The 22,600-nt window shown below is 37.9% G+C and overlaps 1 protein-coding gene across 1 annotated transcript in view; it reads left to right on the top strand.

Annotated features, from left to right (window-relative positions):
* LOC104465898 (mitogen-activated protein kinase kinase kinase 4-like) overlaps positions 1–22,153 on the top strand; it is a gene marked incomplete at both ends in the record, with an annotated part of 22,663 nt that extends 510 nt beyond the window's left edge. Inside the window, 12 exons of the mRNA XM_010079122.1 lie at positions 2–97; positions 519–618; positions 703–786; positions 2,950–3,216; positions 5,445–5,594; positions 6,608–6,769; positions 7,771–7,904; positions 11,396–11,474; positions 14,460–14,538; positions 16,819–16,915; positions 17,751–17,867; positions 22,053–22,153. Coding sequence (XP_010077424.1) covers positions 2–97; positions 519–618; positions 703–786; positions 2,950–3,216; positions 5,445–5,594; positions 6,608–6,769; positions 7,771–7,904; positions 11,396–11,474; positions 14,460–14,538; positions 16,819–16,915; positions 17,751–17,867; positions 22,053–22,153 — 1,466 coding nt within the window. The remainder of the gene's footprint in view (position 1; positions 98–518; positions 619–702; positions 787–2,949; positions 3,217–5,444; positions 5,595–6,607; positions 6,770–7,770; positions 7,905–11,395; positions 11,475–14,459; positions 14,539–16,818; positions 16,916–17,750; positions 17,868–22,052) is intronic.
* Positions 22,154–22,600: the final 447 nt, after the last annotated feature.

Genomic DNA, 22,600 nt, shown 5'->3' with positions numbered 1-22,600 from the left:
TGAAATCTACGGGAATGTTTTTAGATTCTGGACTACAAGACAGTTGTGATGAATTTTGGGCCAGTGCTGATGACAGTACTGCATCAGATGAAATCAGGTATTAAGCCCTTCAGCTTAATAAACACACATACTCATGTTTCTATGCCCCTGACAGGTACATACTGCATTTTATTTCTTACAATGAAAACTTTGTAAACGCAAGACTCCATAAACTTTATTGCTGATATTTGCGTTTGCAGTAGTAATGTAGCATTGCTTTGTTTGTTTGAAGCCTAGTAACCTTGTTTTTAGTTCAGGGTAGAGAGATTGTTTGTGTGACATTTTTAAGTTCAGTTTTTGTATCCTTATCAAAAATGTGCCTGCACAAGTTCAGTTTATTTGTCAGCTGTTTGTAAAAGTTTATCTTTTCTATGTTCTTTCTATTGACATGTATGTAAATAATTATTATTTTCTAATAGCTATATAAATGCAATATGATTTATTAAAACATTGTCACTTTATTCTTGCCAATGTTTCAGGAGGTCTGTTATAGAGACCAGCCGAGCACTCAAAGAGCTGTTTCATGAAGCTAGAGAAAGAGCCTCCAAAGCTCTTGGTTTTGCTAAAATGCTGAGGAAGGTAAGTTAACAGTAGTGTCTCATCTTACTTATATGCTCTAAAGAAATATAGTCTGAAAGCATATTCTTTTGTCATTACTTGTAGGACCTTGAAATAGCAGCAGAATTTGCATTGTCAGCTCCTGTGCGAGATCTTCTGAACGCTCTGAAAACAAAAGAGTATGTGAAGGTAAATTCATTTGAGAGGCGTGAAAGTAGAGTGGGGATGCTAAGCAAAATGTCAAAGGGTATTTATTAGCATACTTTCAGTTTTTCAATGTGACATCTTTATGTCAACTTTTAAAATGTCATGTATTTAATATTGAATTGTGGCAGTCAAATTATTTTCTGTGCCTGGGTTTGTGTGAGTGAGAATGCTGGTCTGTGCTTTGGAAAATCAGTGTCTAATTCCTTGTCTTCCCTAAGATTCTCTTTGTGGCTTAGGAAAAGCCATTTTGCTTCAATAGTACTTACTGATTTGTGAGAGGGGAGTAATAACACTTAGTAGGGAGTGTTATGAAAAATAAATTCTTTAAGGTTTATGAGGTAAACATACATCAGAGCTTCCCTGAGTGTACTAACGATGTGAGAAATGCAAGGACTGTGTACTGTTCCTGAATAACTGTTACTAGAAAACTGTTGTACCGCAAAAGTAGGTTTAACCTTCAGTGGCTGATATTTACTGTGCTATAAATTCCCACATTTGTGGTTTTGCACTTTATTCCTTAATTCCTAGGTCATGAAGTCTTGCAGTTTGTATTGTAGTTTGAATTTAAGTAAATCACTTGCTTCAACAGATTAAATTTATTGGGATCTGCTGTTCTATTTTGTCCTGCCATACATTTAATAGATATAATTCCTAACTGGGAAATAATTTACTCTCTTTTGCATGACAAAATTCTTGCTAGATTTATGTAAATGATTGCTAAAAGGAGAGATTGGTTCAAGGGGAGACTGACAAGTTCATAGGAGAGAAGTTCAGAAAGCGTTGTTAAATACATGGATGGAACATCTAGCTCAGCAGGACACTGGTCTGTGATTTGTTTAAGGGTGGGAGAATAGTAAGGGAAATAAGTATTTGTTTACTTTTAAAAAATATTTTTCCCCAGGTATCCACTCTTGGCCTCTTTAAGACACAACATTAAATTTGGGAGACCTTTTAGCTAACAGTAGTATCATTGTTCATATGTATGTGTTTTGAAGAAAAAATTGAATCTTGAGTTTGAAAAATCCTGTGTAAGCTCATGGGTTAAATAGTCTAGATAGATGATTTGGATTTATGCCTCTATGTATTACCTCTCTTTTTTGTCACCACTCAAAATGACACACATTTTGGTGGTTATCACTTCATCCATGGGCCCCCTAACATCATGTAGGGAGTTTAAATTTTTAATAGCCTTTTCAATCAGATGCTCATTAGTTTAGGAAACTATTTTAGCTTTCGGTAACAGCTGTCTAGTTTTACATTGACATATAGATTATAATGGTTGTAATTATAAAATATGGCAGCCTAATGGTAAAAGTGTTGAGTCCAGTGTTTTGTCTTAGTTTGATGACATCAGACTCTGAAAAGAGAGAATTAAACTTCACTGTAAGTCAGTTAGCTCTTGTCAAATCAAAGCTATCAATTATTTTACTGTTTTCACAGTCTGGTTCTGATGCCTGACTTGGTTGAAGTATTGTTACCAATGTGACAGATGGAGTGCAGAAGTAGTTTTTAAGTAGTGTAACTAGTATTTTATTAAAAGAGAACACTCTTATTTGACTTAATCTATCTTCATGAATAGTAAAAGAATAACTGATACTTTTTAGCCATATTTTTGCTTACTCTTATCTTTTGTAGCCAATGAGAAATGCTATGTGGATTCTTAGAGATCCTGAAGGAATTTTTCTTGATTTAGTGTTCCAGTCCTAAAAGTATGTATGAAGTATGTAAGACTTATGAAGTATGTGCTTCATAAGTCTTAAATTAGTCTTGACTAATTTACTTTTTAAAATATGTGTATATTTATTATATATGTACATAATGCACACATATCTAGTATACATGTGAAATCTGACTTTTTTGTAGCAAGATTCCTTTAGAAGGATCAATTGGAGGTGCAAGGAAAGATGTCACTGCAAGTTAATGATCTAGTGGTTTTCAAGACAATTAATTACTTATTATGCATTTTGATTTTTAGTGCAAAAGTGGCTGCATGTATTGTTTTAATATGTATATTGTACAGCTCTTTAAGATGGAAAATCTCCCTGTTGTTTAAATTAGATTATATATATATATATTATCTAATTTATGTGTCATAAATGACGGTGAGAGTCATTCATTCCATATTTATTTTTTTTTTTCCTACAGGTACAAATCTCTGGACTCGAAAGTTTACAAGTATTTGTACCAAATAGTATTGCAGGGGAAAAATCAGTGATTTTGCAGCTCCTCAATGCAGCTGCTGGAAAAGATTGCTCAAAGGATTCAGATGAGGTTGCATATGAGGCCTATTTACTAATGACCAAACACAGTGATAAAGACCATGAATTAGATGACAGCTGGAGTGCATGGGAGGGTCAGCCAGTCAAAGTCGTGCCACAAGTAGAGACTGTTGATACACTGCGCACCATGCAGGTGGGTTGTTTTTCTCCCATTTTTGTGATCTCCGCACTTTTTAAAATGCCTATCCTTTCAGATTAACCACAGTAGTTTATGTTAGGCATGTGTCCTTTTATATGTCATTAAAAGTTAAATTCAAGGATAGGGCTGATTCTTACTTGTGTTAATGCAGGCATTAAATTAAATGAATTTTAGCATTTCTTGAAAGGATTAATCTCTACAGTGTGCATTTTTCAGGGTTGGCCTTTTATTATAAGGAGATACTTTCAATATCTAGTTGGGTGTTCAGTATCAGAAATGTGGATAGGACTTGAAAACTGTACGTTTTGTTAAGGAGTCGCCAGTGTGCAAGAATGTGTGGCGGCTGTGTGCTGTCCATACACTGAGGCATGAAACCAGATATTTTCAGTCTTGGATGAATTGTGACATTCAAAGTTAAATTTCTGCGGAAGCTACTGCATGTTCAACAGTTCTACAGGAAGAAATCTTTCCAGTCATACTTTCCATCATCCCAAGCCAACAGGGTTCCCTGCCAGCAGTTCTGCTACACTCTAGCAACTGAGCCAGCTGCAGCTCCCTGCCCCTCCTGTTCTCAAATCCTTGTGTTAAGCTAAGTGATTTTTCCTTTTGGTATGTCTTGCACTTCCTTGGATCCCTACCATAAATGAGCTCTGCTGTCCACAGTCAGAGTGACCTTCCATGACACTGTGCCTGGCCTCCAGCATTCAGAGGGCTCTAGCAATTACAGGGAGCTGAAAAAGTCACTCCTGTACATCCTGCTGCTTTTCACATGCAAGCATGTCACTTCTTTTTGTGTGTTGTCCAGATTGCACAATAAAAGAATAGTCTCTCATTAAGTGCTTAAAATTGCATTGGACTTCTATCAAAGTTAGCATTTCATTCAGAAAGTAAAACCAGCAAAAGATGGAATTTGGTTAGCAAACGGTATTCTGTCTGACATATGTAAATGCACATAAAGCACTGTGTGTTTGTGTATGCGTTCACATGCATATAACTGTTTATTAATTGTTTGAAATCCAGTATTTCAAGGTTAGGAATTAAAAAATCCTTCAGAAAGATTGTGTCCTGTGTTTTTAAAAACCATGTTTTGATTGCAAACTAGGGAAAACGTGAGATGTTATTTAAAAAAATATTCATAAAATAGAAGAATTCCATCAACATTTAAAGAATTTTGAGCATGAAAATATTCTTTGGGAATGATGTATTGAAAAGCTGGATGAAGAAGGTCTTGTTTTGTGAGTAACTTGTTGCAGATACATTGTATGTAGTTTGAAATCAACGGAGCTTAGTACGTGACTCATAGTGCCACAGCAAAGGCAACACCATCTGTGACTGTGTGCTTTTATAGACTTCTGCAATATCATAGCTCTGGTTTCCAGAACATATTCTTACATTTTAATAATTTTCAAAATTTGAGCAACTACTGTGTGGTAAATCTATGACTTTCCCTGTTCAATAGTAGGTTTTTGTCCTGAAGTGTATTACATTACCTGGATGAAACCTGCTTATTTACATGACGGTTGTTACTTTCGTCTGCTTTGAGAAAATAGGATTATTTTGCTTAGATACTGCCTTTCTGTGTATAACTATTCTAGAAAAGAATTTTAGTACAGTGTTTCCCAAACCTTTCCAGAAGTGGATAGGAGTATATTCCCCTTGAAAGCTTGCTGTGGCATTTGCCCTAATCAATCTCTGCTTGTAAGATGAGAGTTTATCAAGTTCAGTTGCCAGCATCAAGCTTTTTTTTCTATGTGAATTTCCATTAATAGCAACAAGAAATCAAGTTCAGTTGCCAGCATCAAGCTTTTCTATGTGAATTTCCATGAATAGCAACAAGAGCGGTCTTTCATATTTTAGAAATAAAAAAATAACCATTTGGAATTTGCTGATACCGGACATGTTTTTTATAGAGAGGATTTTAGAAATAAAAAAATAACCATTTGGAATTTGCTGATACTGGACATGTTTTTTATGGAGAGGATTTTTTTTTTTATTGGAACTAGTGGTATCTTTTATTCCTAGGTTGATAACCTCCTCCTCGTAGTTATTCAATCTGCCCACCTTGTGAGTCAGAGAAAAGCTTTCCAGCAGTCTATTGAAGGGCTTATATCTCTGTGCCAGGAACAGAAAAAATAACCATTTGGAATTTGCTGATACTGGACATGTTTTTTATGGAGAGGATTTTTTTTTTTATTGGAACTAGTGGTATCTTTTATTCCTAGGTTGATAACCTCCTCCTCGTAGTTATTCAATCTGCCCACCTTGTGAGTCAGAGAAAAGCTTTCCAGCAGTCTATTGAAGGGCTTATATCTCTGTGCCAGGAACAGACATCCAGCCAACCAGTCATCGCCAAAGCTCTACAACAGCTAAAGGTAAGCAGTTTTTGAGATTATTTCGGTCAAAATTTATTATGCTTTGGTCACTGGTAAGTAAAAATGTGTAAGGAGACCTGATTACAATGCTAATGACGTATTCTGCAATTGTAATGTATGCAGCCTCTATGGGCTTTACTTTCAGTACAATTTTCATTCAGTTTTTTCAAAGGATTTGTGAGTGTATTTTTGAGCAATATTGGTGTAATCATTTTTGCACTGGATAAGTGGGAAGGAGGTCCATAAGGCAATAGAAATACTAATAGCAACAGAATTAAATATATCTTTGTGCGAGAGCACTATTGAATTGAAAGAGTTTGATTTCATAAAAATAAATTCTATCAAAAATACATGATCTGCCAGCAACAACTTTTTTTTCCCCATATTTGGAGATGATGGCTGCTTTGTGATGTAAAAGTGGGTAGGTCTCTCTCTGCTTTCTCTTGTTTCTGTTGTGGGGTTTTTTTTATGGTTGTAGTGGTGGTTTTTTTTGTTGGATGTGGGTTTTCTTTGGTGGTTTGGGGGTTTGTTGTTTGGTTGGTTGGTTGTTTGTAGGACCCAGAAAAGCAAAGATTTGTTAGGCTGAAGTTGTAGTATCAGATCCCAACATTTCTCCCCGAGTTCAATAGAAGCTGTGCCCACATACTAGGGTGAAAATACAACCAAAGGCTTGGTCACGTTGTAGATAGTAAAGCTCATTTTCTCTGTTATTGTCTGATTTTGATTGGGTGTTTCTGTTTGTTTGTTTTCCTCCTTCTTTGTCTTTGTTTTTAAAGTTAATCTCACTCAAGCAAAAAAACTTAATTATAATACTTCAGTTAATTATAAGACTTGCTTGATGCAACTGCTGTGAGTGTTTGTTTTTCCAAGACTGAATGCATTCTGATGGCACTAAAGTGCATTTCCATTTAAAATAATGTAATTGTTAGATTCATGTTTGCTTTAGTCTTGTCAACTGTATAATATAAATAATAATAAGGTGCCCCCCCATTCTTTTTGTTGTTGTTACTCAGAGTGATGCATTAGAGCTATGCAATAAGATAAGCAGTGCCATTGATAGAGTCGATCACATGTTCACATCTGAGTTTGATGCTGAAGTTGATGAATCTGAATCTGCCACTTTGCAGCAATACTACCGGGAAGCCATGATCCAGGCTTATAATTTTGGCTTTGAGGTAAGGAAATAAAAACTTAACAACACATTTGTTTTGTAGTTTTGTTAAGAACCAGTTGAAATTTGGTGCTAATAAGGTAACTATAACTCTGTGGAAGTACAAATAATTCTAGCAGAATATGGTAAAAAATTTGTGTTGCCACAGAAATGTGAAAATGATTGAAAAAGTACAGGTAGCTGTATTAAGTTCAGACTCCTGTTAGCAACACCTGAAACTCTAAAAAGCTTGATGAATTCAGGTGTAGTCTTGTAGACTCTGCTACTTGGCAGCATTTTAGATTAAATCAGAAGTATCCTTTGATATTGAATGTCATTTTGTAACTTGTCTTCTTACAGTTTTTCAGCCTAGAATAGCAAGTAATATGAGCCATTTGTTCAAAGTTTATGGTGGTTCTTTGATGCAGTGAATATGGCTTTTGAGTGCCTGCCTTAGAGTGCTGATGAGGAAATGTTATGTTCAGATTCTTTTAGTATACTGTTTCACTATTTCACTGTTCACTGATTCCTGTGAGCTTTGTAAAATTTGTTTAAGATTGTATCATACTGTAACATACTTCTAAGGATCATCTTCTAAAAACCAGCTGGTATTTTTGTTTAATTTTTTTAAAGTGCATATGTAACATCTTTATTCCTTAATGTTGCCTTGCAATGTAGCAAAAAAATAAAGACTACTTTGCATTCCATTTTGATTACAGAACTGAGCTTATATGTAGGATGTTTCTTAAATGATGTGTACACTGTTAAACATTAGCACATGCCCATATATGCAGGAGAATGCAATATGGCTCAAATATTGCCTCTCACTAGAACACATTTTGTATCATATACTTTTTCGTTATTTTTTTTCTATAAATATGCAACTACTTGTATGAAATAATTTTGTCTAAGAATAGGATGTGACTATTACCATACTGTAGAGTTTTGTTAGCCTGCAATTGCTCCAGTGGATATTTTTTGTTCTTCTTTATTAATACGTGAAGAGTAATCTTTAGTTTCTTACAGTACCATAAAGAAGTTGTTCGTCTGATGTCTGGAGAATTCAGGCAGAAAATTGGAGACAAGTATATCAGCTTTGCCAGAAAATGGATGAATTATGTGCTAACAAAATGTGAGAGTGGCCGAGGCACGCGACCCAGGTAACAGCCAACAAGTTATTGACATAGTAGTTTGTGTTTAAATACCATGCAGGACTTCTCAAACCATGAATAATGTTTTGTTGTTGAGAAGCAGTTCTTCTGAACTGTTGATGCTTCTGGCTCTTAAATTTTGAAAGTAATTTGAATAGTAAATACATAAAGCCAAATGAACACTCCAACTCCTTAGCAGAAGATTTTGTGGAATGTTTTGCCTCACGTTAGCTGACAGAAAATGGGAAGAAAAAGTGGAGATTGTTGGACCCAGACAATTAAAAAACTTTAGATAAGGCTCACTAGGTTGGAACAAAAGCAGTATGTGATCAGGAGTCAGTGAAGACTGCAGAGTATGCAACAGTCATTCTCTGGGTCTTCTACAGAGAACAGAGTATTGTTTTTTGTCGGTTGAGGAAATGAGGTATGTATGGAAGCTTTAGCCTTCTGTAGAAGTCCTTCTATTAGTCCTTTCTGAAAACATCAAAAGGGTGGCCCACAAATGAAGGAGCATTTCCAACGTGGTTAAAATTCTTCAGTTTTATGATTGCAGTAATGGATGCATTTGTGTACGGTTTTTTTATTGTAGCCTGAAGTATTCTCTCTCTGTTGACAGTAGTGTTGTGCCCAGTGGTCTCTCAAATTGTGCTTAGTCTGTGCTATGAAACTCTGCTGTTAGGCACTGATAATAAAAGTTAGTTACATCACTTAAGGATGCAAACAGAGGAACTAGGTCCCAAGCAGAATGATACCATTACTTGATTTATTTTGGTGGTTTTGCAGCATTTTGCAGATGGTGTATCAGAAATCTAGTAGAATTCTTTTGCATTAAAATAGGTGCCTTGTATTGATCTGTGCTAGCAGACTGCACATCAGTGGCAGTTTTGTTTCCTTAATGGGTGTATATATATAGGGGCTGATGAGTTTGTCCTAGAGGTGGTTTGTTCTGCTTGCTGGAAGAAGACGAGGAAAGAGTAGGTAGGCTGAACCATGTGTGGATAGGCTAAGTTAGCTTGGTATTCTAATCTTAAAAAACAAATGGAAACAACCCCAACCCAAAACCAGAACAACTTCAAAGGCTTCTTTAAGTATATTAACAGCAAAAGGAGGATATAAGACGACATTGGTCCGTTACTTGATGAGATTGGTCATCTCACAAATAGTAACAAAGATAAAGCAGAGACATTTGATGCCTCCTTTGCTTCTGTCTTTAACATTCATGGTGGGCCATGGGAACTTGGAGCCCCAGGTTGGAGGACCACGACTAGGGGAGTGATAAGCTCCTAGTTGAACTTCAACTTGTACATGATATGCTGCTGCAGTGGAATTCATGCAAGTCTATGGGGCCTGATGGAATACATTCCAAGGTACTGAAGAAGTGGGGTGATATTATTGCGAGACCTCTCTCGGTTATTTGTCAATGATCTTGGCAATCTGGAGATGGCAATCTGGTCACCAACCTTATGAAATTTAACAAGGATAAATGCCAGATTTTTCACCTGGGGTGGTGTAATCCTGGATATACATACAGTTCAGGGGCTAAGAGGTTGGACTGCAGCTCTGCAGAAAGGGATCTGGGGTTTCTGGTTGATAGTAAGCTCTATGTGAGTCACCAATATGCCTTGGTGGTGAAAAGGGCCAACCGTATCCTGGCGTGCATTAGGCGCAGTATATCTAACCAGCTGAAAGAGGTGATTGTCCCACCATACTTGGCATTGGTGCAGCCTCACCTCGAGTACTCTGTGTGCTTTTGGGCTCCACAATATAAGAAGAATGTAAAAATATTATCAAGGTATCTAAAGGAGGGCAATGAAGGTGAAACTTATGAGGGGTGGGCTCAGCTCAGAGATGAGAAGACTGAGGGGTGACCTGATTGCTGTCTACACCTTCCTCGGGAGGGGGAGCGGAGAGGGTAGTGCTGATCTTGTCTCTCTGGTGTTTGGTGAGAGGATGTGAGGGAATGGCTTAAAGCTGAGTTAGGGGAAGTTCAGGTTGGATATTAGGAAAATGATCTTCACTGACAGGGTGGTCAAGCACTGGAACAAGTTCCCCGGGGAAGTGGTCATGGCCCCAAGCCTGTCAGTGTTAAAGAAGCATTTGGAAAATGCTCCTAGATACAGAGTTTAACTTTCAGGTGGCACTGCGGTGTCAGGAGTTGGACTCTGATGATGATCATAGAATTATAGAATGGTTTGGGTTGGAAGGGACCTTAAACTCCATCTAGTTCCAACCCCCTGCCATGGGCAGGGACACCTCCCACTAGCCCAGGTTGCTCAAAGCCTCATCCAGCCTGGCCTTGAACCCCTCCAGGGATGGGGCATCCACAGCTTCTCTGGGCAACCTGGGCCACTGCCTCACAATCTTCACCACAGTAAAAAATTTCTTCCTCGTATCTAATCTGAATATGTCCTTTTTCAGCTTCAAACTGTTACCCCTCATCCTATCCCTACACTCTGATAAAGAGTGCCTCCCCATCTTTCCTGCAGGCCCCCTTTAGGTACTGAAGTCTCCCTGGAGCCTTCTCTTCTTTAGGCTAAACAACCCCAACTCTCTCAGCCTGTCCTCATAGGAGGGACATTCCATCCCTCTGATCATTTTCGTGGCCTTCCTCTGGACTTGCTCCAACAGGTCCATGTCTTTCCTATGCTGAGGACTCCACAGCTGGGTGCCGTACTCCAGGTGGGGTCTCACGAGAGCAGAGGGGGAGAATCCCCTCCCTCAACCTGCTGCTAATGCTTCTTTTGATGCAGCCCAGGACACAGTTGGCTTTCTGGGCTGCAAGTGCACACTGCCGGGCGATGTTGAGCATCTCATCAACCAGCACCCCCAAGTCCTTCTCCTCAGGGCTGTTCTCAATCCATTCTCCTCCCAGCCTGTATTGTCTTGGACCCCTCTTCCCTCCAGGGCTTTATCCCATGGTACTCTGCCAAGCAGATCCATGAAGATGTCAAAGTCTGCTCTCCTGAAATCCAGGGTAGTGGGTTTGCTGTGCGCCCTCCTTGTTGCCCTATCCTCTCCAACTCAGGATATCCTATGATTATATTTGCATTTTGTAGGTTGCAGCTGCTGATTCTAATGCATCTAAAACGAGGTAGTGGGGGGAGAGCAGGTGGTACTCTTTTGGTCTTGTTTCAGAAAAGAGAATTTAGGCAAGGGACATAGTGGTTTGGGTTGTTGCCGACATGTAATATCTGAATTGATTATATTGTTCCTGAAGCTAGCACATACAAGAGTGGAGATATATGGCATGGCATGCTCACTTTATTTGGCAGTGTCCTTGCTGAAATCGGATTTTATCTGAATATAACTGGGCAAATATTAATATAAACTAAATGTAGTTCCTCATATATTAATCCATTTTCTTACAAAGATTTTTATTGTATTTTCCTGAGGAAAAACAAGTAACTGCTATTTGCTGTTCTTGGATGTTGTTGAAACTCTTATGTTTACTTCAGCCAAAGAGGAATTAATTTTCTGTCTTTTCTTTTCCTTTGAGATAGGTGGGCAACTCAAGGTTTTGATTTTCTTCAAGCCATTGAGCCAGCATTTATTTCAGCTCTCCCAGAAGATGACTTCTTGGTATGGAATAAGTTATTCTGCTTGTTGTTTACTTCTAAATACATGTGAAGCTATCAGTATATGTTATCAGGGTTATTTTTTATACAGCTATGTCTGAATACAGATGCTGTTCTGAAACAATTGCTGTTATATATAATTGATGATGTTGATGTCTCTCCAGTTTGTAAGATTCTGAATAGAGTACGCTTGTGACCATTGACATGAATGTTTCAGATTACTGACAAGTTGCTGGTACTGTCTTGGGAGGCTATCTCCCTTTGTCTCTTGGGAGATTTGACAGCACCTCTTCAACAGAATTGCAATTTGTAGTTGTCATAATAAATTTCTGAATATAAGCTTCTGAGGCTTAGCTAGTACTCAGAGTTCATTTATGGGTATGAATACAACATCACAGTTGTTTAAAGGTATTTCTTCAAATTGTGCCAGTGTGAAACAGACTTTAAAGCATCTTTCTTTTGTTTTTATTATGTAAAAAATAGTAAACTAAAACTGGCTTTTTTGTGTGCTCTGCCTTCCCTTTTTTCCTGTGGAAATAAAATTCTGAGAATTTATTTCTCTGATCTCGGTACAGTACTACAGAGAAGTGAAAGCACAGTTGCCACAAAATAGCAGAATGTGAGTGTCAGCACCTCTGATTTTTATTGATTTCAAGATGTGTTGTGAAATGCCAACCACATTAATCTTGCATAATACAGAAACTATATAGTTTAGACTTTTTGCACGTATATTTTTATGAAGAGCTCTCAAGTTGTGTTTTAGTCCCATGCGTGTGTTGTTGGGAAAGGGTTATCTGCCTAAATGACACAGTTAAGTTTGTATTTGAAATACGCTAACACTTCAGCTTTAGGAAGTAGCCCCTCAATTTTACTTGCTTTGACACTGTTTCTAAAACACCTGGTATTCTGAAGATTAATATGTGTATATTTTTGCAACACTGTCTTGCTAGAGATCCCTTTAGTATTTAGAGGGAAACTTCTAAGGAAGAACGAACCTCAGAAAATCTAATGTGGCCTTTGACATTATAACCTGTTAATTTTGTCCAAAAAATGGAATTGATAACCTTGTTGGGAAGGAGAGTTAAAAAGCAATCATGCATGAGTTTGTTTCTGTTGACTGATAACTAAGATATCACAGCACTTCTTCGAATAGAATGTTTTTATGACAGAGGTTTCATGTGTACAGAGAATTCAGAGCTGGTTTTATTTCAGATGAAGTCAGACTTTGAACAACTGGGAGGGAAAGGAGGGAAACCAAAACAGTAACTGCATATTTTTTTAACTTTTGCTTTCTTAAACTGGATTTCAGTTTTGGAGGGCATCACTTGAAGCCACTTTGATTAATGACTCCTGTATAACACAGGTCACAGCATTTCACCTGGAAATGCGTATATCGGTCCTAATCTCTTATTTAAATAATGCCTGATGTCACAGAAAAAGGACAGTCTAGATCTAAACCTGAGATCCTAGCGCACTCTGGGTTGATAAGATATACCAGTCACAGACTAAACACTTTTTTTCTTTTTTTAATTTTTTTTGTGGTTAATATAGCTTCAAGTTCCTGGTCTTCACTACGTTTCTGAATTTCTGGAAGAAATTTTGACTAGTCTAAATGACTGGTGTATAGAAGTGGCCTTCGTAGGAGCTGTACCTAAGAACATCATTTTAATTCTTTATTGTGTTCTGACAACTAAATTGAACCAGAGGAAGATTTAAGAACTTGTCCAAGGTTACATACGCAGTGAATAGTACACCCAGTAATTAGGCTCAGATTGCCTGTGCCCCAGTTCTCTGGTTTTACTATTAAACACCCTTTCATTAAAGTTCTGCTAACTTCAGGGGTAGATGAGGGGAGTGGATTTCTTTTAATATGCAATGCTTCATATTTGTTGTTTTACAGAATTTAGTCTTGTGACTCAGGCTGTCATACGCCCATTTTCTTTGGGTATCTCTTCTTGGGATGGGGAAAGGGAGAGCAGAGGAGGTGGTTGCGGCTTTTTCCGGCAAGCTTGATTTTTAATTTTGCTAACACTGGATATTTTTAAGTTCCATTCACTTTATATTATGAAATGTTCTTTATGATGTATGATTTCTCAGTTCTTATGGTTACATGACTTTGACAAGGTCAAACAGCAAGTCTAAGACTTTAAAAAAAAAAAAATCAACCAAGTCAAAGCCCTAATGTTGATCCAGAAGGTTAATATAGTTGATAGAATGTGTGGGTACTTGACAGATTACATACTTAACCAGTGTCATTTCATTATGGTGAGCTTTACTATGGGGATGTTGGTCGACAGCTGGCTGCATATGCACCCAGGTGGCCAAGAAGGCCAACAGCATCCTGGCCTGCATCAGCAATAGTGTGGCCAGCAGGACTAGGGCAGGGATTGTGCCCCTGGACTCAGCACTGGTGAGGCCGCACCTTGAATCCTGGGGTCAGTTTTGGGCCCCTCACCACAAGAAGGACATTGAGGGGCTGGAGCAGGTCCAGAGAAGGGCAACGAAGCTGGGGAAGGGTCTGGAGCACAGGTCTGATGAGGAGCGGCTGAGGGAGCTGGGGGTGTTTAGTTTAGAGAAGAGGAGGCTGAGAGGAGACCTTATCACTCTCTACAACTACCTGAAAGGAGGGTGCAGTGAGGTGGGTGCTGGGCTCTGCTCTAAAGTAACAAGTGATAGGACAAGAGGAAATGGCCTCAAGTTGTGCCAGGGGAGGCTTAGGCTGGATATTAGGAAAAATTTCATCATTGAAGGGGTTGTCAAGCATTGGAACAGGCTGCCCAGGGAAGTGGGTGAGGCACCATCCCTGGGGGGATTTAAAAGGCTGTAGATGTGGTGCTCAGGGACATGGTTTAGTGGTGGACTTGGCAGTGTTAGGTTAACAGCTGGACTTGATGATCATAAGGGTCGTTTCCAAGCTAAATGATTCTGTGATTCTATCGACTTTCTCGTAGCATAAAATATCACAACTTTTTCTGTTTGTCTTTTCTAGAGCTTACAAGCTCTGATGAATGAGTGCATTGGCCATGTTATTGGAAAGCCTCACAGTCCTGTTACAGGTTTGTACCTTGGTAAGGCAGAAGTTACTGGCATTTCTTCTGGAGCTTTGCTGCTATTGTTACAGAATTTTGATTGTAAAGTAATTTTAAAATGCTAGAAATACCAATAAAAGTATTTTTAAAGTTTTTCATGATTGTTGATGTTGAACCGTTATTGCCTGTCAAAGTGTAAATACATGTTGGTTTTTCTCAAGAAATTCAAAAGCTTTACAGATGCTTTCCTCTGGTTTTGTCCATGAGTCCCTGTGAAGTCTTGCGCATCTTCTGGAAAAGGATTGTGATTTTCCTTTTTTAAAGGTTGGGTAAAGAAGTTATTATAATGTTGAGGCAGTTACAGCTCCCTCTCCTAAAATTTCATTGTGGTACTGCAGATATTGGCACTTCTGACGGACTTTTTATAATTATTGAGGTACAGAGGAGTTACACCTGGGGGCTTGATGATAGAGCTGTGGGAAATAGTTCTCCAATATCAGAAAATTTGTTGTAGTGTGAAAAAATCTTTGGCATTAGAATGAAATAAACATCTTTCATTGTTTATCTTGAGAAAAGGATGTTTCCTCAGCTGTGTTTCCCTTTTACATATCTCTTTCTCAGCACTTTTTCCTTTTCCTCCTCCCAAGTCCATTGACTGACTTAACTTTCAAAATACCACATTGTCTTCTTTTCTTTCTCGCCTTTTCCTCCTCCCAAGTCCATTGACTGATTTAACTTTCAAAATACCACGTTGTCTTCTTTTCTTTCTCCTGATGTCCACTTCCTGGACAGGGTTGATGGCAGAAGGCGTGAAGGGAAGGTAATTTGACTCAGGCAAGAGGAGGTTTTTCAGTATTTCAGGGAAGTTTCAGTTTTGATATAATTTTTATGAGAAATTCTTATAGCTGAGAAACTTTGCACAATGGAAGTCCGTCCAATCCTTTGGAAAGAAGCATAGTCTAAAATAAATTGTAGGCAAGTTCTGTACTGTGATGTAAACACTGCACATTCACTTTCGATGCTGTTGGTCAGAGGAAGGCCTGTTTTAGGAAAATCACTAGCATGATGATCCCAAAGAACTGAAACTCTTATAACTTATATTGCAGACACAGCAGATCACACAAACTAAATTGCTTGACAGCTTTTGGCTCAGTGGCACATGGGTGACAGACATATGGCGCAGACTTGAACAGTGGGCTGAAACTTTAGTACATGTGAAATAAACATAGCTAAACATAGCTAAACATAAACTGTATCCTGGCTGCAGATATTGCAGATATCAGGGGGAAAATAAGAATTCCTAGTTCCATTTGCATACCATGTTGAGGGGACTTAAACCCACTGTGATCTTTACCCCTTTTCCCAAAGCTGAGGTTCCAGTTGTGTTCATCCTGGTGCTGCCTGTAGGCACGTAGTTGGGATCTTCTGGTGTTTTTATCCTGTCTTTTTGCTTTGTGAAACAGCCTATGTCCACCCAAGTGGGGTAAATTCTGCCTTCTGGGTCTTCTGCTAGTGTGCTTGTGAATTACAACAGGACAACCAACACCTGGCCCTGGCATCTCTGACTTCTGGTAGTGCAAACAAGGCACCCAGCCCCCTGTGATTAACCTAGCCTGGCAGAAAGTGCTGACTCTGTTTTGATGAGTAATCAGCTGTCTTGTGATGTGACTGTCAGTGTTTTTCTGGCTAAGTAAGGAGGCGGGAAGGGGAAGACTGCAGACTACTCTTACCGGCACTGAAGGAGCTAGTCACAAGAACAATAGTGGCTCATCTAGGTTTGACCCTGTCCCTTGGTACCACTTCCTTGGGGCAGATTGTCATGGGGGCCATTAGTATAACTGCCATATGCGGGGTTTTTTTCCCAGCTCATTTGGCTTTCTGTTATTTTCTGAGGAAACTAATTCTGATGTAAAAGGAACATAATAATGCTGTTTGCTTTTTCATTGTTATTTGGTTTGTTAATGTTTATTTTGCAATAAGATAACTAATTATCTTTAATCTGTCAAGTTGAAATAATGAAGGCATAGTTTTAGTGAAGTAAGTACGTTATCTTCTAATTGCTAGTTTTTAATTCTCTGGAGAATTTTTATTTTTGTATAGATGAGTTACATGATACAGTCATATGAATAATACTAATACATTCAATTGATTTATTTTAAATTGAAATAGTTTGGATTGTTCTTAAAGGATAAGAAAATACATGCCAGTTCATACTTAACTCTGTAAAACAGGAATTTGATTTAATTTTGTGTCTTGAAATGGCCCTAACAGAGTTTTTCTGACATCTGAGTAAATGTGCTACCTTTTTTATGTTTACAGCTATTCATCGAAACAGTCCCCGTCCTGTAAAAGTACCTCGGTGCCATAGTGATCCACCAAATCCTCATCTTATTATCCCCACACCTGAAGGCTTCAGGTATTTAGCATTAGTACAGAGTTCTAAAGTGGTTTATCCTCTCTTGCCTATGCTGACTGTCAGTAAGTGGAAGACCTTTTCTTTCCTGTGGAGGGCAAAGCAGGTAGAAAAAATTAGCGTGTTAGTGTTCTGAATTTTATGTGCTTTTAAAGACAATATAGTTTATTTTTCTAATTTCCCCCCCCATTTGACAGGTTTTATTGGTGCAGTGTTTCAATGTAACAAGCTTTGATTCAGTGAAAACTGCTCATTAACAAGACTCTTATTTCCTTCCCCACTTTGAATGTCTGCATACATTCCCATGACAGTGCTTTCTGTAGTTCAGTATAGGTAAGACGTAAAAATGTAGCTTTCTGGAATATGGTGGCATTTCTGCATCATCACCAACCTGCTGTGAAGAAGTTTAAAAAATGGGTGGTTTTGCTCTTCTCTGAAAGAGCTGACATGAGACTTAATGCAAAAATAGTTTTAAAAAATAAACTTTATCATGCACATTTTTACACAAACAGCCTTATTTTTCAAGAAGATCAGCACAATGTTAAGCCCTACACTTTTTTTTTGGAAGTTGCTTAGCTGTTGGCAGAAACTAGTAATACTCTAAAGATTTGGAGAGTTTTATTTTGAAGATTGTTATTTTACATATTGACAGCTCCTGAAGCTTCTGAGACCCAGAATTATTCCACAGAAAAGTCTTTATGTACTTGAAAAACTTTTAAAATCAGGTTCTTATTATGTGCACTTCAGAATTTTATTTTTAAAATCAACTTTCAACTCCGTACATTTTTTTAGAAATTTTTTTTCTAACTATTTCCTGAAGTTTTTCTTCTTGCCACAGCACACGGAGTGTCCCTTGTGATGCACGGAACCATTGCAGCGTTGCTGTCAGTCGCCCCGCTCCCGTCGGTAGCGACTCAGCTCAACCCAAACCTGTCAGCAGTGCAAATGATACCAGGTAGCTCCGCTCCATGACGTAGCAGCCTCATTCTACTGACATCACCCATATAGCTACTTCCGCATACTTGCATCCTAGTAGATCATTTGCACTGTGCTTTTCCGTCCCATCGTGTCTTCCACTGGCTCCTTCATTCATGTTCGACTTGAGCAAAATCTCATGTTTTAGAAATAGATGATAAGACTGCTTTCAGATTTAAAATGTCTGAACAATATGGCAGTTTAATCTATATCAGAACCTCATGCTTTCAAATTTGCTCTGTAAAAATGTCCATGAAATTAACATATGCCAGTAGTTCATTGGTATCACTTTACTGATTAGTATTGATAACTAACGCTTTGCACTGGGATCACTGTAACATACAAATTAGGCCAAGGATATTTTTTTTTTTAATGTTAGCTACCAGTTTTAGTATTGTTATTGCCTGCCATAAATACCTTGAAATACTATATAGTGGCAAACAGAGAATTAAACATGTAAGATTTCAGGAGGGGTTTTTTATTTCTTGCTACACCTTTGGCTTCTTAGGATTGTGCAAAATAAACTTAATATGAAGGAAACCACTCTTGTATCAGGGTGTGTAACAGAAACCACTCCTGTATTGTCTGTTTGCAGAGGTCACGAGCGAATTTTTTGGCAGACCTGTGTTAGTATCTTTCATGCTTTTTGGCCTCTGATTTGGCTGTTATATTTCAGACTGTTGGCACTCTTTCTTCCCATACCACAGTCTGGTGATTGTTATGTCTCCCAAGTTCTTTAAATATACTCTTTATTTTTTTTTTTTTTTAAATTATTATTTCTTCCCCTGTAGCCCTGACAGTGAAAATCCTGCTGTTCACATAATATTATCTTAGGGATTATAAATAGCTTTTTCGATTCCGCATTCTACTGCAGAGTACCAAAAACTTTCTTCTACAAGAGATTTCGTATGAATGGAGACACATGATGTGACTGTATTGCAGAGCCATAGAGAAAAGTAATAATAGGTAGTGAAGGAACAACAGACTGATGGTGACCAAAGTGAACTTAGATATGACTTGATTATGAATTAATTATTTTTTAATAAATGATTTTCAGCTCTTAGCTAGCAGACCCATCATGTTTGTAGATTTGTTCCCAGCTGGACAGCAGAAGCATGTGTTAAGGTGTTAAAAGGGAAGTAAGTTGCCACTTCTTACATGACGTCTTTCCTGCAAGTCTTTTCAGTTTATTTTTATGGGAAGACGTGATTTGCATCCTATGGTAGCCTCTAGATGTACAGCTTGTGAAGCTGGGTCTTTTTTTGTCATTCAGACTACATGTATTTATTATATATACTTCGTGCTCCTGTTTTAAGCCCCTGCTGAAAAAGACAGTAGGCAGTAGTATGCAGCATGATACACTTGAAAGGCTGTTTTCAAGTAAGTAACATTCTAGAGAATTTTCCCTTTGTAAGCTGTCAGGGTGATGGTTAATTAGTATTTATGATTCTGAAAATGCAGAACTTGTTTATTTGATAATTAGTTACACAACAGGATTTTTTCTAGAATATGTACAGCACTTTGAGCCAAGGCATATTTTTGAAGGTAATTAATTTTTCAAGAGGGAGACAGGAGGCTAGTTTTTAATACTTGTAGGCTTTGTTGTGATTTTATACCACTCAATGCAACTGTCAGGTTTATAATTTGACACGGTTGAATACAGCGGTATATTCTTTTAATGTTTTCTTCATGTGTGTCCTCCACAGAAATTCTAATCAAAGTGTGAAGGTTGTGTAATTTTGACAGTTTCTTCTAGTTCAAGAAGATAGTCATTAGGAAGAAAAGAAATGAGAATTCTACTTGTTAGTTGCAATCAAATGCACAATACTTTCATGGATTGTAACATGAAAGTTGATGTGAATACAGCGTTTTAGTTGAATGGCCTAGGCCTCTTTTCAAAGACTCGTATTTTTCTTAGAGCTCGCAGTTTTTACTTCTGTGGTGGTTGTTAATAAAATATCCCATGATTTTTATTTTTTTTTATGCACTGCCTGTATTTTTAAGTAGCATTGTTTAACCTCCTGTGTTACCTAGGAAGAATTTAAAGAAAAAAATGATCAAAGCAGAGATAGAGTTTTGGAGGCTGTTGGGGTTTTTTATGGGTTTTGTATATTGAGGAAGGCAAATATATTTATTTAAAATTTCTGGTTTTAATATAGTTAAAAGAAAGTTGTAAACTTTAACATGTTGCAGTCTGAATTATGTTTTTCATTTATTGGTGTTCCAAAAGAGAAATGGAATCTGTTGGATCAAGAAGGTGTTTTGTGGTTTTGTATGCAAGAAGTGTGGGGTCCAGCTGCTGGGACAGCATGGAAACAGAAAATGTATACATTTTCCAGAAAATATTTAGACATTTATGGCATGATTGTAGGCATTAAATATCTATAAAAAGTTGAATGTAGGAACTTGAATGTAGGAACTTGAGAAATCAGTTGTACTAGGCAGTGCGTAGTGCACAAATGCCACCATAGTTCTATTGAAGTTTTTCTTTAAAAAAAAAAAATTACAAATCAGTGTAATATAACTAGAAAGTAAAATCCAAAGCAGCAGTAGCTGGCTGTTTACATTGAGCTTTCTGATGGTTATACATTTACACTATGTTCATAATAATGAGCTTTATAAATGTTTAATTTCTGAGCTAGCTGGGGTTTTTATTCATCATTTTATATTTATCCAGGACTGGAGTAGAAATTTGCAAGTCTTCTTCTCTTTTACTCTATTTCTTTGCTTAATAACATGCACACAATCTTTCTGGACACAAACAATAAAAGATCTAGGTGGCTAAGATGGGTCTGAAATGGATTTTAGACACCAGCATTCAAAGCTATGATGGTACTTAAGGTCCCCTGTTCGTCAGATGACTCATTTTAGAGGTGGTTTAGCTTTGCCTGTTTCTAAGCTCTTTGTGCATCTAGAATTGTTGCTGTGTATGTTCTGAGAGCAACCTTAGCCTTGTTGCTGATTGAAGCCTCAAGTTCCTGAGGAGTACTGAGGATTTGTCACTAGTTCAGTTTTAGTTCTTAAAAGATCTAGTTGGCCGTAGGAGGGAGTGCAAAGCAGGCATCGGATTGAGAACATTCACATGGGAATATGGTGTCTTGGTTTTTGGCCTCTGTTCTTAAGACTGAAGATTGTGTTTTTTCTCCTTTTTCCTTTTTTTTTTTAAACTATTATTCGGTAATAATTGGATACATTCAAAAGCACCTGTAGGGCTGTAGGGAAGTCCTTTCAGAGGTGCGTTCACTTTGTGATCCCTGGTGTCTTTCATCTTTTTGTATTTGTTAGCTTTCAGTGAGGGCTTTAACAGTGATCCCTGCTTTCCAGTAATGTTTAGCTCATACCTCTAAAGCATTATGTTAAAGGAGGCATCAGTCACAGCACTTCCCCACCGTGCTTTAAACATTGAAAGGGAGCAGGGAGCCCTGTCCAAAAGGAAGTTACTGTAGAAAGACTTCGAAGTCATGACATGGGTGGATTGATCAATGTCTTGGACTGGAGAAAGGTGCCTGAAGGTTTAAGGATTTAAAACTCATTTTTCTCAGTATTGTTTCAATTTCTGTTCAGCATGCTTATTCATCTGGGTCTTATTCTAAGGTCTCTAATTCTGCTCTGTGCTGTCTGGAAGAGGTAGTCAAGCTGCTGTCATTTAACATTGTCCTTCCTGTCAACTGGCTCTTCCCACTAGTTTTGTCTTAATGACTATGGACTATGACGGTATTTGCAGCACACTAGGAGCATATGAATTCAGTTACCACCCTGCATCTGATAATGTGGCTCACATTATCCCCCAGCCGAACTGTATGTCCAAACCTGGCACCAGCTGCATCCTGCAGCAGCAGTCTCAGTAGTATGTTACAAGCCATTAAAATGGATGTTGTTACATTCAAGTAACAGTTTCAAGTACTTTATGCTTTTGTAGCTTAGGGTTTTTTTTTTTTTCAGAGAAGGGAATAACTGAAGTTATATGGAAAGCCTTAATTTGCAGGGAAAAAAACAGCATGGAGAGGGTTTTCAGTTCACCTCTCATCATCAGTTTTTCTTTCATGTTACTTTCATGGTTCATGTCCTAGGCTTCAGAGTTTCTCTTTAAAACTACAGTTAAACTGTCACTAGTAGTTATTTAGAGCAATGTGAAGTTAATTAGAACAATGGCTCTTTTTAACAGGGGTTCCAGCGTGCCTGAAAATGATCGGCTGGCTTCAATAGCAGCTGAGTTGCAGTTCAGATCCCTTAGTCGTCACTCCAGCCCCACAGAAGAGCGAGAAGGTGATTGTCACAGTAATGATTACAACCTGGATGTGCAGATGATTTATGTTATTAACATATTTCTCTCTGTTCCCAGTTCTTACCCTTTCCAAACATTTTTTTTCACCTTTGCGCATTCAAAAATCTGAGATTTTTAACTTTTAGGCTTATATTGTCAGAGGAAGTTCTGTTTTCAGACATATCCACTATTCTCTTGCCTTTCATATTGTTTCCAAATTGTACCTGAAGGAATTTCCTGGTGTCTTAGTAAGTTACAATGTTCAAAATGAAAGGAGTAACATGATTCCTGAATTATATTCCCCATTCAATAGTAAATTTCTAAATGCTGTGAATGAGGTATGAGCTGGACCCATCAGGACAGTGAAGAGTTTTCTGACAGTTATTTTAACTTCCCGTGCAGTATTTATCTTACAAATCAGAGATCATCGAGATCAGCTGCTTAGAGCT

Source organism: Pterocles gutturalis, unplaced genomic scaffold (assembly GCF_000699245.1).
Source record: "Pterocles gutturalis isolate BGI_N339 unplaced genomic scaffold, ASM69924v1 scaffold34498, whole genome shotgun sequence".
Taxonomy (NCBI): Eukaryota; Metazoa; Chordata; class Aves; order Pterocliformes; family Pteroclidae; genus Pterocles; species Pterocles gutturalis.
This window is presented reverse-complemented; position numbering and strand designations above follow the sequence as displayed.